Genomic DNA, 14,110 nt, shown 5'->3' on the forward strand with positions numbered 1-14,110 from the left:
TGACTTAAAACTCGAATAGAAAGCTAAGATCATGGCATCTGGTCCTATCACTTCATGGCAAATAGATGGGAAAACAATGGAAACAGTGACAGACTTTGTTTTCTTGGGCTCCAAAATCACTGCAAATGGTGACTGCGGCCATGAAATTTAAAGACCCTTGCTTCCTGGAAGAACAGCTTTATTACAAACCTAGACAGCATATTAGAAAGTAGAAACATCACTTTGCCGACAAAGGTCCGTACAGTCTAAGCTATGGTTTTTCCAGTAGTCATGTATAGATGTGAGAGTTGGACCCTAAAGAAGGCTGAGCACCGAAGAATTGATGCTTTCAAATTGTGGTGCTGGAGAAGACTCTTGAGAGTCAGTTGGACTGCAAGGAAATCAAACTAGTTAGTCCTAAAAGAAATCAACCCTGAATGTTCATTGGAAAGACTGATGCTGAAGCTGAAGCTCTGGTACTTAGGCTACCTGGTGCAAAGAACCAACCCATTGGCAAAGACCCTGATACTGGGGAGGATTGAGGGCAAGAGGAGAACGGCGCAACAGAAGATGAGCTGGTTGGATGTCATCACCAACTTTTTGGACATGAGTTTGAGCAAATTCGGGGAGATAGTGAAGGATGGGGAAGCCTGGTGTGTTGAAGTCCCAGAGGTGGCCCAGAGTTGGATGGGACTTAACAACTGGACAATGACATCAATTCTGGTTTGAATGCCTTTTCTTTCTTTTTCTTCCCTACTTACTCTGGCTAGGGCTTCCTGTACTGTGTTGAATAAAAACAGAAGTGATGGGCATCCTCGTCTTGTTCCTGATGTTAGAGGAAAACCTTTTTAGCTTTTGAGTGTTGAATATAATGTTGTTGTTGTTGTTGTTTAGTCATTGATTTGTGTCTCACTCTTTTCTGACCCCATGGACTGTAGCCCACCAGGCTCCTCTGTCCTTGAGATTTCCCAGGCAAAAATACTGGGGTAGGTTGCCATTTCCTTCTTCAGGGACTCTTCCTGATTCAGGCATCAAAACTGTTCCCTGCTTGGCAGGCAGATTCTTTACCACTGGGCCACCTGAGAAGCCCTGAATGTGATGTTAGCTGCAGGCATATCAGATGTGTTGAGGTACATTCCTTCTATATCTAACTTGTTGAGAGTTTTTATCTTGAAAAGATATTTAACTTTATCAAATGCTTTTTCAGCATGTATAGATATGATTATGGTTTTTATCTTCCATTCTGATAATGTGTTTGTCACATTTTTTTATGTTGTACATGATGTTTAACCATCTTAGCATCCCCAGGATAAATCCTCCTTGATTGTGATGTATGATCTTTTTAATGTGCTGTTGGATTTGATTTGCAAGTATTTTGTTGAAGAGTTTTGTATCTATGTTTATCAGGGATATTGTCCTATAATTTTCTTCTCTTGTATTATGCTTAAGTAGCTTTGATATCAGAGTAATGCTGTTCTCATAAAATGAACTTGGAAGTGTTCCTGCTTCAAGTTTCTGGAAGACTTTGAGAAGGATTAATATTAAGTCTTTAAATATTAAGTGGATTTCTCAGTGATTCTGTCTAGTCCTGAACTTTGCTTTGTTGGGAGATTTTTTTTATTAGTGATTACGTCTCCTTATCAGTTACAGATCTGTTCAGATTTTCTATTTCTTCATGATTTATTTTTGGTTGGTTTTATGTTTATAGGAATGTTATTCATTTCTTTAGGTTATCTAATTTGTTGGTGAAAAAATGTTCATTGTAATTTCTTCTGATTGATTGTATTCCTGTAGTATCAGTTGTGATATCTCCTCTTCTGTTTCTGACTTTGAGTCTTCGCTCTTCATAATCTAACTAAAGGCCTGTCAATCTAACTAAAGGCCTTATGTCTTCTAAGAAACTGACTCGTGGGAATTCCCTGGTGTCCAGTGGTTAGGACTCTGTACTTTCATTCCAGGAGACCCAGGTTTGATCCTTGGTCAGGGAACTAAGATTCTTCAAGCCGCATGGTGTGGCCCAAACAAACAAACAAAAAAAAACCCTGTTAGTTTCATTGATGTTTCCTATCATATTCCTAGTCTCCACTTCATTTTTTTGCTCTGATCTTTGTTATTTGCTTATTTCTGATAATTTTAATCGTAGTTCTTTTTCTCATGTCTTGAGGTATAAGCATACGTTGTTTATTTGAGATCGTTCTTTTATTCTTAATGTAGGCATGTATTGCTCTACACAATCCTCTTACAATTGCTTTTGCTGCATCCCACAAATTTTGGTGTGTTATGTTTTCATTTTCAGTTGTCTATATATTTTTTTTTTTTTTAACTTCTTTTTAACCCATAGGTCATTCAGGACCGTGTCACTTAAATTCCAATATTTGTTAATTTTCCAGGTTTCTTCTTATTAATGGTTTCTAGTTTCATACCATTGTAGTTTTAAAAGATACTTGATACGATTTTTATCTTTGTGAATTTTTTAGTATTTGATTTTTGACCCAACATGTCATGTCTCCTAGAGAGTGATACATGCACTCGAGAAGAATGTGTATTCTGCTATAATTGGAGAGCGTCTTTTGTACATGTCTATTAGGTCTGTTTGGTCTTAGGTGCAGTTCAAGTCCAATGTTTTCTTACCCAGAGTGGGATATTGAACCCTTAATATTATTGCAGCTATCTATTTCTACCTTCAGATTTGTTAATATTGGCTTTATATATTTAGGTGCTCCAATATCACATATGTATTTGTAATTTTTATCCTCTTGATGAATTGATTGCTTTATCGTTACGTAATGACCTCCTCTGTCTCTTGTGACAATTATTTACTTAAAGAGTATCTCATCTGACATAGTATGATTACCCTGCTTGTTTTATGTAATCCCTGCTTTTGAAAAATAGGTATTTTTCTATTTATTTTTGATGTGGTGGATCTGTCTTGCTGCGTGGTCTTTTTCTCTAGTTGTGGTGAGTGGGGACTGTTCTCATTGCAGTGCAAAGGCTTCTCATTGTAGAGTATGAGCTCTAGGTGCATGGGCTTCAGCGGTTGTGGCTCATGGGTTCACCAGTTGCAGCTCCTGGACTCTAGAGCACAGGCTTAGTAGCTGTGGCACACATGGGCTTAGTTCCTCTGCAGCATGTGGGATCTTCCTAGACCAGGGATCAAACCTGTGTCTCCTGTATTGGCAGGTGGACTCTTTACTAGTGAGCCACCAAGGATGCCCCATACGGGGTCTTAATTGTGGCTCATGGGGTCTTCATTGTTACATGCAAGGTCTTTTTTTGTTTCATTTGCATGTTTGTGCAAAGAGTTGCGCCTTCCAATAAAGTGAATGTGTACCTCATCAGCATTTCTTTCCATTCAGGCTTCTGGAGTGGAGAGGAGAAAGTTGAGACTTCCTTTGAACAGAGTGTTTCTGTGGCAGTGTCACAGGCCAGGACTTCCAAGGAACCTTCCTCTTCTCAGAAGACTCACCCCTGTGAAGTGTGTGGTCCAGTCTTGAGAGGTATTTTCCATTTGGCTGAGCAGCAGGGAACACAACACAGCAAGAAATTACTAAAGTGTAGGGCATGTGCAAAAGGATTTTCTTTCAGTACAGACCTTCGGCAGCACCAGGAGCCACACAAGCAAGAAAAACCACCCATAATCAGCGTGGACAGATCTTCATTTGTGAAGAGCTCCAATTTCCATGTGTCAGGAGAGCCTCTAACCAGCAAGCAAGTTGAGGATGACTTCAGAAGCACCTCAGAACATCTGAAGCAACAGGCCAGTCACACTGGGGAGAAGCCAAATACAGTCACCCACTGCATGGAAAATTTACAAAGCAAAAAAAGTCATTGTACCAGGGGAGAATGCAAGAAAGCCATCAGTCCCAAACACACACTTGTTCAGGACCACAGTGCCTGCCCTGAAAGACAACGTTTTGTGTGCAGTAAATGTGGGAAAAAATTCAAGTATAAATCCTCATTTATTGTGCACCAGAAAGCCCACACTGGTGATAGGCTTTATGAGTGTGGTGACTGTGGAAAATCTTTCAGAGGAAGCTCAGCCCTCATTCAACATCGAAGAATTCATACTGGGGCAAGGCAGTACAAGTGCAGCAAATGTGGGAAATCCTTTAGCCAAGAATTCGTCCTCATTTATCCTCAGAGGAGTAACACTGGAGAAAATTGCCATGTGTGCTATCATTGTGCACAGTCTTCTGGCCATAGCTCCATCTTTATTCAACAACGGACAGTTCACACTGGAGAAATCAGTTATGAATGCACTGAGTGTAGGAAGTCCTTTAAACGAAAATCAGATGTAATTGAACACTGGAGGGTTCATACAGGAGAAAGGCCTTATGAGTGCAATGAATGTGGGAAATCTTTTACTTCTAACTCTGCCCTCCATTATCATCAGAGAGTTCACACTGGAGAAAAGACTCATAAATGTGGGGAATGTGGGAAGTCTTTTACCTCTAGCTCTGGCCTGCGTTATCATCAGAGAATTCACACAGGAGAAAGGCCATATGAGTGTACTGATTGTGGGAAGTCTTTTACCCAAATAAATCACCTCATTATACACCGAAGAATTCACACAGGAGAAAGGCCTTATGAGTGCAGTGAATGTGGGAAATCCTTTAGCCATAAATCTTACCTGTCTCAACACCAGAGAGTTCACACTGGAGAAAGGCCTTTTGAATGTAATGAATGTGGAAAATCTTTTACCTCTGGTTCTGCCCTCTGTTATCATCAGAGAGTTCACACAGGAGAAAAACCTTATGAGTGCACTGACTGTGGGAAATCCTTTACCAATGGACCAATACTCATCCGACACCGTCGAGTTCACACAGGAGAAAGGCCTTATGAATGCAATGAGTGTGGGAAATCCTTTACCCAAAGAAATCATCTCAACATACACCAGAGAGTTCACACAGGAGAGAGGCCTTATGAGTGCAGCGAATGTGGGAAATGTTTTACCTCTGGCTCTGCCCTTCGTTATCATCAGAAAATTCACATTGGAGAAAGGCCTTATGAGTGCAGCGAATGTGAGAAGTCTTTTACCTCTAACTCTGCCCTCCGTTGTCATCAGAGAGTTCACACAGGAGAAAGGCCTTTTGACTGCAGTGAATGTGGGAAATCTTTTAGGGATAGTTCCCAGTTGAATCAACACCAGAGGGTTCACACTGGAGAAAAGCCTTATGAATGTACGGATTGTGGGAGATCCTTTAGCCAGAATTCATACCTCTCTAAACACCGGAGAGTTCACACTGGAGAAAGGCCTTATGAGTGCAGTGAATGTGAGAAGTCTTTTACTTCTGTTTCTGCCCTTGGCTATCATCAGAGAGTTCACACTGGAGAACGGCCTTATAAGTGCAGTGACTGTGGGAAATCTTTTACCAATAGCTCGATACTCGTTCGACATCGGAGAGTTCACACAGGAGAAAGGCCTCATGAATGCAGTGACTGTGGGAAATCCTTTACCCAAAGAATTCACCTCATTATTCACCGGCGAGTTCACACAGGAGAAAGGCCTTATGAATGCAGTGAATGTGGGAAATCTTTCACCTCTCGTTCCACCCTTCATTATCATCAGAGAGTTCACACGGGAGAAAAGCCGTATGACTGCCTCAAATGTGGGAAGTCTTTTAGCCGAAAATCTAACCTCTCTCAGCATCAGAGAATTCACACTGGAAAAAGGCCTTAGATGTATAAGAAATATATAGTTTCATTGTTCAGTGTAATGACACTGGACCAAACTGTGAGACACTAATTGCCTCATAAATCCAAACACCAAGAGTAAAGAGAATCTTCATCATAATTTCACTTATGTGGGAAGCACATGTAACTGTGTTGCACACTAATCTGCTCTTGATAGATTTACATCACTTCCAGTGTCTGTCGCCATATCCATTTCACCTCTAACCTGGCAGGTCTCCACGGTATGCATCAGTCACTACCCCAACACACTTAGGGAAGTGTACTCTGTTCTCTCATTTGTTGGAGGAAATTAGGATTAGCCTAAATAAACCCTTGGGATGTCTTCATTCCCTTTCTGAGCACCTTTTGCATGGCCCTGATGCAATATTGGCCCAGAGAACATCAAGAGTTCATCTGGCAGCTTGCAGAGAAGGACCTCCATTTTCAGGGACATGTTGTTCTGAAGATACTAGTGATGAATTTTTCTAGCTTCCGAGTCACCAATTAAGAATTGCCAGCCACTGCTGGCAGATCTGCCTGACCATTGCTGTGGTTTCTACAATAACAAATACTTGACTGTTTAAGTCCTCCTTAATCTTGGACATTCCATTTACCATGTCATCTGCTTTATAAACAGAATTGGGCTATACAAGCATGAAGATGTGTGCAGCTTTCATGGGTGTATCAAATTTTCTGTGCTTCAGAGTAGATAATACAGAGGCAGAAATTGGCTTACTATTTTTTGCCAAATTTGCATTTCTGCCCATAGCCTCCTGTGAAAGGCTGCAGGACTTTCTTGTCCTCATTTCAGGCCTGGATGCTATGATGAGTTTTAGGAGACTTAGATCCCACTGAGGAGGGGTCAGCTGTGACAACATAACTGCTTCTGGGAGCAGCATAAATATTTTCCTTTTCCACAAGGGATGTCATTAGGGCTGAGGGGAATTTCTTCCCCAGGTCCTACCAAGAGTGAGGCAGGCAAAAAAGAATAAATATAGAAAAAAGGAGAGTCTCATCCACAAATGTATTTGTGACCCAGGCCACATTCCTATTGACTCAGGTGGAAAGTCATTCATTGCACAATCTATTTGCTGTCTTGAGGTAAAACTGATCCACAAAGGGCCTGAGAAAGTGGAATGAATATAGAATTGCCAAACCTACTTTCCAGAAAGTTGGACATAGAGGTTTGTTTTTTGTTGTTGTTGATTTTAATCGTGAGCCATTTCAAAAGCTATTTGATGAGTTCTGACATATGTATGGAAGTAAAACCATCATCATAGTCATGGTAATGACTATGTTACTGTATATTTACCTCACGACCTTTTATACTCTCTTTCCTTGCCCTTCACAACCCTCCATGTAACCATTGATTTATGTTCCATTGTAATAGATAACTTTTGCATTTTTTAGAATTCATATGATGGGAAGTTACTCTTTCTCCTGCTTTTATTTAAGTTGCCTAAATACTTGAAGAGTCATCAATAATTATGAGCAGCTCATACTTTTTTTCTAAGAAATATTCTTGTTTTTCAATATACCACTATTATCCATTCTTTTGTTTATGAACATTTGAAGTTTTTCTAATTTTTGACTATTGAAAAAGAAAGCTGGTAAAACATTTGTGTATAATTCTTTATGTGGGTATATGTTTCATTTGTCTTTACTTCAATAACTCAGAGTGCAAAGTGTGAATCATAAGATAGGTGGGTGTTAAATTATCAAATTTTGATCTGAACTAATTATACCTGTTCTTCCATTTTTGGTCACATTGTGTGGCTGTGGGATCGTAATTTCCCAGTCAGGGATTGAACCTGGTCCCTGAGCAGTGAACACCTGGAGTCCTAACCACTGGACTGCCTGGGAATTTTTGTGTTTTTCATTCTTAGCAGCAGTGTTTGAAAGGTCCATTTCCTCTTTTATCCTAGTGAATACTTCATTTGGTCAGTCTTTTTTTTTTTCCTCTTAAGGAAGCTGTCACTTTAATATATTGTACATATATATATCTTTCTCCATAAATGGGGTAGAGGATAAACTTCCAGGATATTAGTGATTTTATTAGGAATATGTTTATCTTAATTTTTTTAATTTTTATTTTTCTTCTGATCAGTTATTCTTAATTTTAACCCTTCTGATAAGTTCGTCATACTATCTCACTGTTGTTTTGTTTGCATTTCGCTAAGGATTCATGATCATGTTTCAGATATGTATTTGCTATCTCTGTATCTTTAGTGGAATGTTCATATTTGCCGCCTAGTCTATGAGTTTTGGCTATTTTCTTCCTTTCACAAAAGAACAGTGAAACAGCCAAGTCATACTGGAATTTCACTCATTTTGTGACTTTTTAATTTATGGAGTATTTTAATAATGGAATAATGTGTTCTAATTTTTTCACTTTTTTTATGCTGTGTGCACTGTAACGGACACGTATATCATTCACTTTTAATCTGTGTTACTAATGTACTCTCCATCACTTTCTAAAGTCCAAGCATTTAATAAAACCGCAAACCCTTGCTTAATAGTGTTTGACCAGTTTCCTGATCTATCATCATGGGGTTTGGGTTGGAGCAGAACTCTAGAGGAAGGGGAACAAGATGGCATCAGAATGAAGAATCTCAGAGCCCAGCTGGGCTGGAAAGAGGGCAGTAATCAGACTCCCCAAGCCCTGGCTCAGGCAGCCTGGGTTTGAATCCTGATCACAAAACATCATTATGACTCACAGGCAAATGATTCCCCACCTCTGGGCCTCAGTTTCCCCTTGTAAGACAGGTGTAAGATGTGGCTCTACCCATGAACCGTGGGAGGTTGAGCTGGAGCACCCATCTGCTGCCCCGTGACTGTACCCACAATCTCACTGGACCTCCCCACTAGCCTGGCCAGGTACCCCTCATTTCCCCTAAAGTCCCTGAGCCCCACTGGCACCGAGTGCATTTGAGAAAGAAATGGGGCTTCTCATAAGCCACTGACACACTCACCTGAAGGAGGCAGAGGCTGCAGAGGGCTGGTATCTCAGTATGGGTTCCCCTCCTGGGAATCTCTAGGCAACTCACTAGAGCTTCCTGAGCCTATTTGCTGACTGACGTGGAGGTGAAGAAGGTGCTTACCTTGGTCCCTGTGAGAATCAATAGAAGTAACAAAACACTGAGTACTTAAGTGAGTGTCACACTGAGTGCCAAGATTCCAGGGTTTGCTTTATAAACATATTCTCTTTAATTCTCACAACTGAGAAAGTAGGAACTATTGTTTTACTCCTGGCAAAATCCAGGGTCGAAACAATGAAGTGGGTTCCCCAAAGTCACACAGTGGAGAAGTACCTGAGTCAAGATGGATTCATACCCCTCAGTCTAGCTCCAAAACTTGAGATGTTTAATCTATTTACCTCGGTACATGAAGCCCTCAGCCTGAGGCAGACACACAGAGATTTCCAAGGAGTCCCAGCTGCCTTTACCTTTGTTGGAATCATCAACACAGCAAGGTACCCATGTACCATCTGCCCTTGTAGTTCTCACTGTAATACCCTTGTCTGTCACCGCCAGTAGCTTCCCCCACTGGAGGCTTTTCTCTCAGCTGCAACTGCTTATACCCCAAGGCCACATCTTCCATTTGAGCACAGCAGAGAGCTCAACCTTCAAGAATCAGTGATTCTGAGCTGGGTCTCCACCCTCAGCGGTTGACTGACAGCCTCTGACATCATCTAACAACCAGGTAGGAGGTTTAACTTTCTCAGGTGTTTGTAACCTTCAGCTTGGAAGAGCAGAGACAGTCCAGAGGACCTGGTACCAGTAAATGATAATGGGAATCTGTGCTCTTGGTCTCACTGGGTAGCAGCTTGCCTCTGCTCCATTCATGGACCTACTGCCTGTTGGAGCAGGTTGAGAAGACTGACTGGTTGAGAAGACCATTGGCATACACCAGCCTTCTTCCCTGCACTCTGCACATGTTCTGAACCCTCATCCTCTCTTTTAACCTCTATGTGTCCACACCAAGAATCTTTTTTTAAAAAAACACACTCCTTAACACGAATCCTCACTGGAGTGCCCAGCAAGCTCTGGCCACGTCTGAGGTCCTTGTTCCAGATGCCACAGAAGAGGAGCTGACTGGCCCAGCCTGCTCGTGTTCCAAGTTCGCAGGGCCGTGGATGATAGGTGTGTCAGAGAATAGGGTGATTCAGACAGTACTTCTTGGAAGCCGTTTGCTATCAGTTGACCAAGGGCATCTTCCCAAACCATACAATCCCAGTTGAAATGGGCTCTGCAGTGCTACACCATTGTTCCTTATTTCTAAGGCCTGGACCACAGTCTTGTGCGGCCTGAGACCATTTTTTAGAGTGTGCACAGATACAACATCAAGTGGCATGGCTGGATGCTGAGAAAGCTGCCGATCCTTTTTCCCTGCTCTTTCCCTTGCTTCTGTCTGAAGAAAGTTTTGCTGCACTATAGTGCTAGACCTCCATTTACCCACTGTTACTAATATCCCCCATTTTGGAGGGGGGGGGGGGCGGCAGGGAATCCAAACACAGACTTGAAACTAATGTCCCTCTTTAACACAGGGAGCAGCCTTGAGCGTACCCCATGAGGTCCCTGGGACTTCATTATTTCGATTTCATTTTTCATGTTAAACTTCCACTTGTTGCAAATCAAACTGGTTTTCCCAAATAGCAAACAGATACAAATATTCTTTTTAAGATACTGTCTACATAAGAAAAATAAAAGGTAGGTCATTTAAAAGAGAATTACAACAGTGGTCACAGCCAAGTTTCCCTAAGCACAGACAAGGTGTTGGGTTTGTTGCAGGCATTGATAAAACTGTGTTCCTTGAATTCAAACATCCTGTCCTTAGCAAAGCAAGGCTGCATGAAAACACATGTCTTTGGTTGCTGATGTATATAACTCATTATCTAGATGAGCCTCTTAGGCAGATGAGATGTTTAATAAGTGATTACCAATAGAATAAAACATGATGTGGCTTTCTTTCTACTCTTCTACCCCTTTCTGGTCTATTTTTCTTCAAGTTAGTTTTCCTCAGAGATGTCATAAATGGAAAGGATTCACATTTTGTGGAAATAAGAACTTCATGGTAGCCATGTTTCTAGCATAATCATGGACTCAATTCTCTCAAATTTAGGATTCAGTGTCCTTCATTTACCACCCATTAAACTTAACCTTTTCTCAGGATTCACAAATCCTTTTTCTCTTCTAGTGATTTCAACAGTGCCCAATGGATGACCCAATTAATCAACATTAATAACTGTAATTTGCTCACTCTACAGCTATTTTCCTGAGATACTCTAATGTACTCTTGCAGTGACAATGATTCCTTTTATAGGTAAAATGATAATCACTTCCAAGCAAGTAGATGAGATCATGGAATTAACAACTTTTATCTCTTGTTGGGTGCCCACTTTTTACCACTACACGGATGCTGACATTTCAGGTATCCTGACAAGTATAAATTTGGTAAGTAACTAATATCCACAGATCCATGTCATATTCTTAAAAGAAATAGAGCATGTCTCAAAATTCAAAGTGACAGAAGGGATGCAGTCTGAGGAACCAAGAGGCATGGTGCCACCTTATCTATTACACTTGCCTTAGGGCTACCTAGTAGTTTCCTCAACAGACTGGATTATATTTGCTCTCATTGCTGACCAAACACATTGAACCTCACAATGTCCATTCTAAAGGCTTTGTTCCCCACAAAGAGTAAGGAGACTGTTTTATTCAGTTTTTGAGTGGATATTTATGTCAATTGTTGGATATGCATTGTTTACCTTTTGGGAGCATCATTTGAAAATGGAATCTGTAGGAGAGTTTTACTAAGATGCCTCTGATGAGTGCCAGTGTTAAAATTTCTTGTCAGATTTTTTTTAGTGAGAGCAAGTCATGCAACATGAATAAGATTGTAAGATACAGATAACAAGATAATCAGGGATATAAAGAATCTCAAAGCTAAAGGTTATCTAAGTATGATATCATGTTTTTTATATATATAATATCTTCATTATTGTTAATATTTTGCTCTCTTCTCTCTAGAAAGATCTCTGATGATTCAATGGTGAATCAGTAGGTTTCTAGTAGTCATGAGATGGCTTATTCTAACAAATCATACCCTGATCACACACTGATAGGGATCTTTCAATCCATTTGTGGAGAGTGAGATTTTTTTCCTTTTTATACTTCTCTTACTCTAATTTCTTGGCATATTTATAGTACTGCCAATTTCCTAATTTTGTTCAATTTTATAAAATGCTATATAAATCAGAATAATGACTGAGAAAATTTTTACTCAATCATACAGGTATGATTTTTCATGTATAGATTTGATTAAATTATTTTCCAATTCGAGAAAATTTTTTCCATCTCAGTTTTCAATCCACTTTAATATTTTATTGCATTATATATTTTATCTCTAAATTGATAATCAAGTTTAATACATGTCAGATCAGATCAGATCAGTCGCTCAGTCATGTCCAACTCTTTGCAACCCCATGAATCGCAGCACGCCAGGCCTCCCTGTCCATCACCAACTCCCGGAGTTCACTGAAACTCACGTCCATCGAGTCAGTGATGCCATCCAGCCATCTCATCCTCTGCCGTCCCCTTCTCCTACTGCCCCCAATCCCTCCCAGCATCAGAGTCTTTTCCAATGAGTCAACTCTTCGCATGAGGTAGCCAAAGTACTGGAGTTTCAGCTTTAGCATCAGTCCTTCCAAAGAAATCCCAGGGCTGATCTCCTTCAGAATGGACTGGTTGGATCTCCTTGCAGTCCAAGGGACTCTCAAGAGTCTTCTCCAACACCACAGTTCAAAAGCATCAATTCTTTGGCGCTCAGCTTTCTTCACAGTCCAACTCTCACATCCATATATGACCACTGGAAAAACCATAGCCTTGACTAGTAGCACTGAAGAAGCTGAAGTTGAACAGTTCTATGAAGACCTACAAGACCTTTTAGAACTAACACCCAAAAAAGATGTCCTTTTCATTATAGGGGACTGGAATGCAAAAGTAGGAAGTCAAGAAACACATGGAGGAACAGACAAATTTGGCCTTGGAATACAGAATGAAAAAGGGCAAAGACTAATAGAGTTTTGCCAAGAAAATGCACAGGTCATAGCAAACACCCTCTTCCAACAACACAAGAGAAGACTCTACACATGAACGTCACCAGATGGTCAAAACCAAAATCAGATTGATTATATTCTTTGCAGCCAAAGATGGTGAAGCTCTTTAGAGTCAACAAAAACAAGACCAGGGCTGACTGTGGCTCAGATCATGAGCTCCTTATTGTCAAATTCAGACTTAAATTGAAGAAAGTAGGGAAAACCACTATACCATTCAGGGGAGAGCAGGTACAGGCTCAAAATAGTGTGGGGCCATGGATGTTGGAAATGAACAGACGATTGTGTGTGGTTGAGTCTCAGGTAAGAAATGGATCCTGTCAGGGAGGCCTTTAATAGAAGATTTGGGCACTGCCACTGCTACTAGGAGCCATGAGAGGTCTAGGGAATTACTGGATCCTGTATGAATATGCCAAACATAACTCTGGATGCTGTCTGCTAAATTGTGGTATAAGTCCTAAAATCAAGTCCCAGTATTATATGCTGCCTGGACATGTGTTAAAACTGGCAGGACCTCAAATGACCCGAGCACCAGTTCCCCACCTTGCTCTGCTCCAGTGGATAGGGTCTCCTTAACTAAACTACCCTTTTCATAAAGGGGATGAGGTATAGTTCCTGCTTATCCCTTCGTAGTGGGTTTCAGTGCCCTGTCAGCCAGCCCTTTGGGGTTATTTAGAAAAGAAAATTGCATCCTCCTTTGGAGAGCACGGGCACCTTACCTTCTTGGTACTATAAAGCTTACATCCCACAGCTCTTGGTTGTCCACTCTTTTCCAGAGTGTAACACCATGTATCCCTGTGTGGTGTGTGGTGTCCTCCTATTCTAGCTGTGAATATATAGGATTAATAAGATGCTACTGATAGCATCTGTCCAGTGTTAGTTGTCCTATGTTTGGTCATCACTACAACTCTAGGCAGGAATCCCCTCCTCACCAGTGGAGGGAAAAGGATGTGATCAACATAGTTCAACATCAGGGGAGGCCAAGGACAGGCTTATAGAGCGGGATGGTGAGGTGGTGCTGGCTGAGGGCACATGACTGTGGTGTCTGGAGATAAGAGGGATGTGCAAGCTAGAGAGTGATGTGTACATGGAGAGGGTGTGTGTCTGATGGTCCCAGGTCCCTGGTATTGTAATTTACATGACCTTGACCATATCAGAGTTATTGCCTGGCAGGAGTGTTGGATTCCTCCATGTCAGGTTCACAGTTTAAGTATCTGTTTGTGCACCTGTCTCTTGTCACTGATGGCTGGACCCCATAATCACTGGGCCTGTAGGGAGAAAATGGCACCAGGGCCTAGTTTCTCCTCTGACTGGGGAGATTGGGAGGAGGATGGTCATAGAATA

The 14,110-nt window shown here is 41.2% G+C and overlaps 1 protein-coding gene across 3 annotated transcripts in view; it reads left to right on the forward strand.

Annotated features, from left to right (window-relative positions):
• Positions 1-14,110, forward strand: part of ZNF814 (zinc finger protein 814) — a 31,412-nt gene that overhangs the window by 7,298 nt on the left and 10,004 nt on the right. For 2 of the 3 annotated variants that reach the window (XM_015458448.3, XM_015458449.3), the window contains exon 3: positions 3,336-8,168. In XM_015458448.3, the coding sequence (XP_015313934.1) occupies positions 3,336-5,659 (2,324 nt within the window). In that variant the 3' untranslated portion in view covers positions 5,660-8,168. 3 annotated transcript variants of the gene reach the window in all.

The sequence above is a fragment of the Bos taurus genome, chromosome 18 (genome assembly GCF_002263795.3).
Source record: "Bos taurus isolate L1 Dominette 01449 registration number 42190680 breed Hereford chromosome 18, ARS-UCD2.0, whole genome shotgun sequence".
In the NCBI taxonomy this organism is placed as follows: Eukaryota; Metazoa; Chordata; class Mammalia; order Artiodactyla; family Bovidae; genus Bos; species Bos taurus.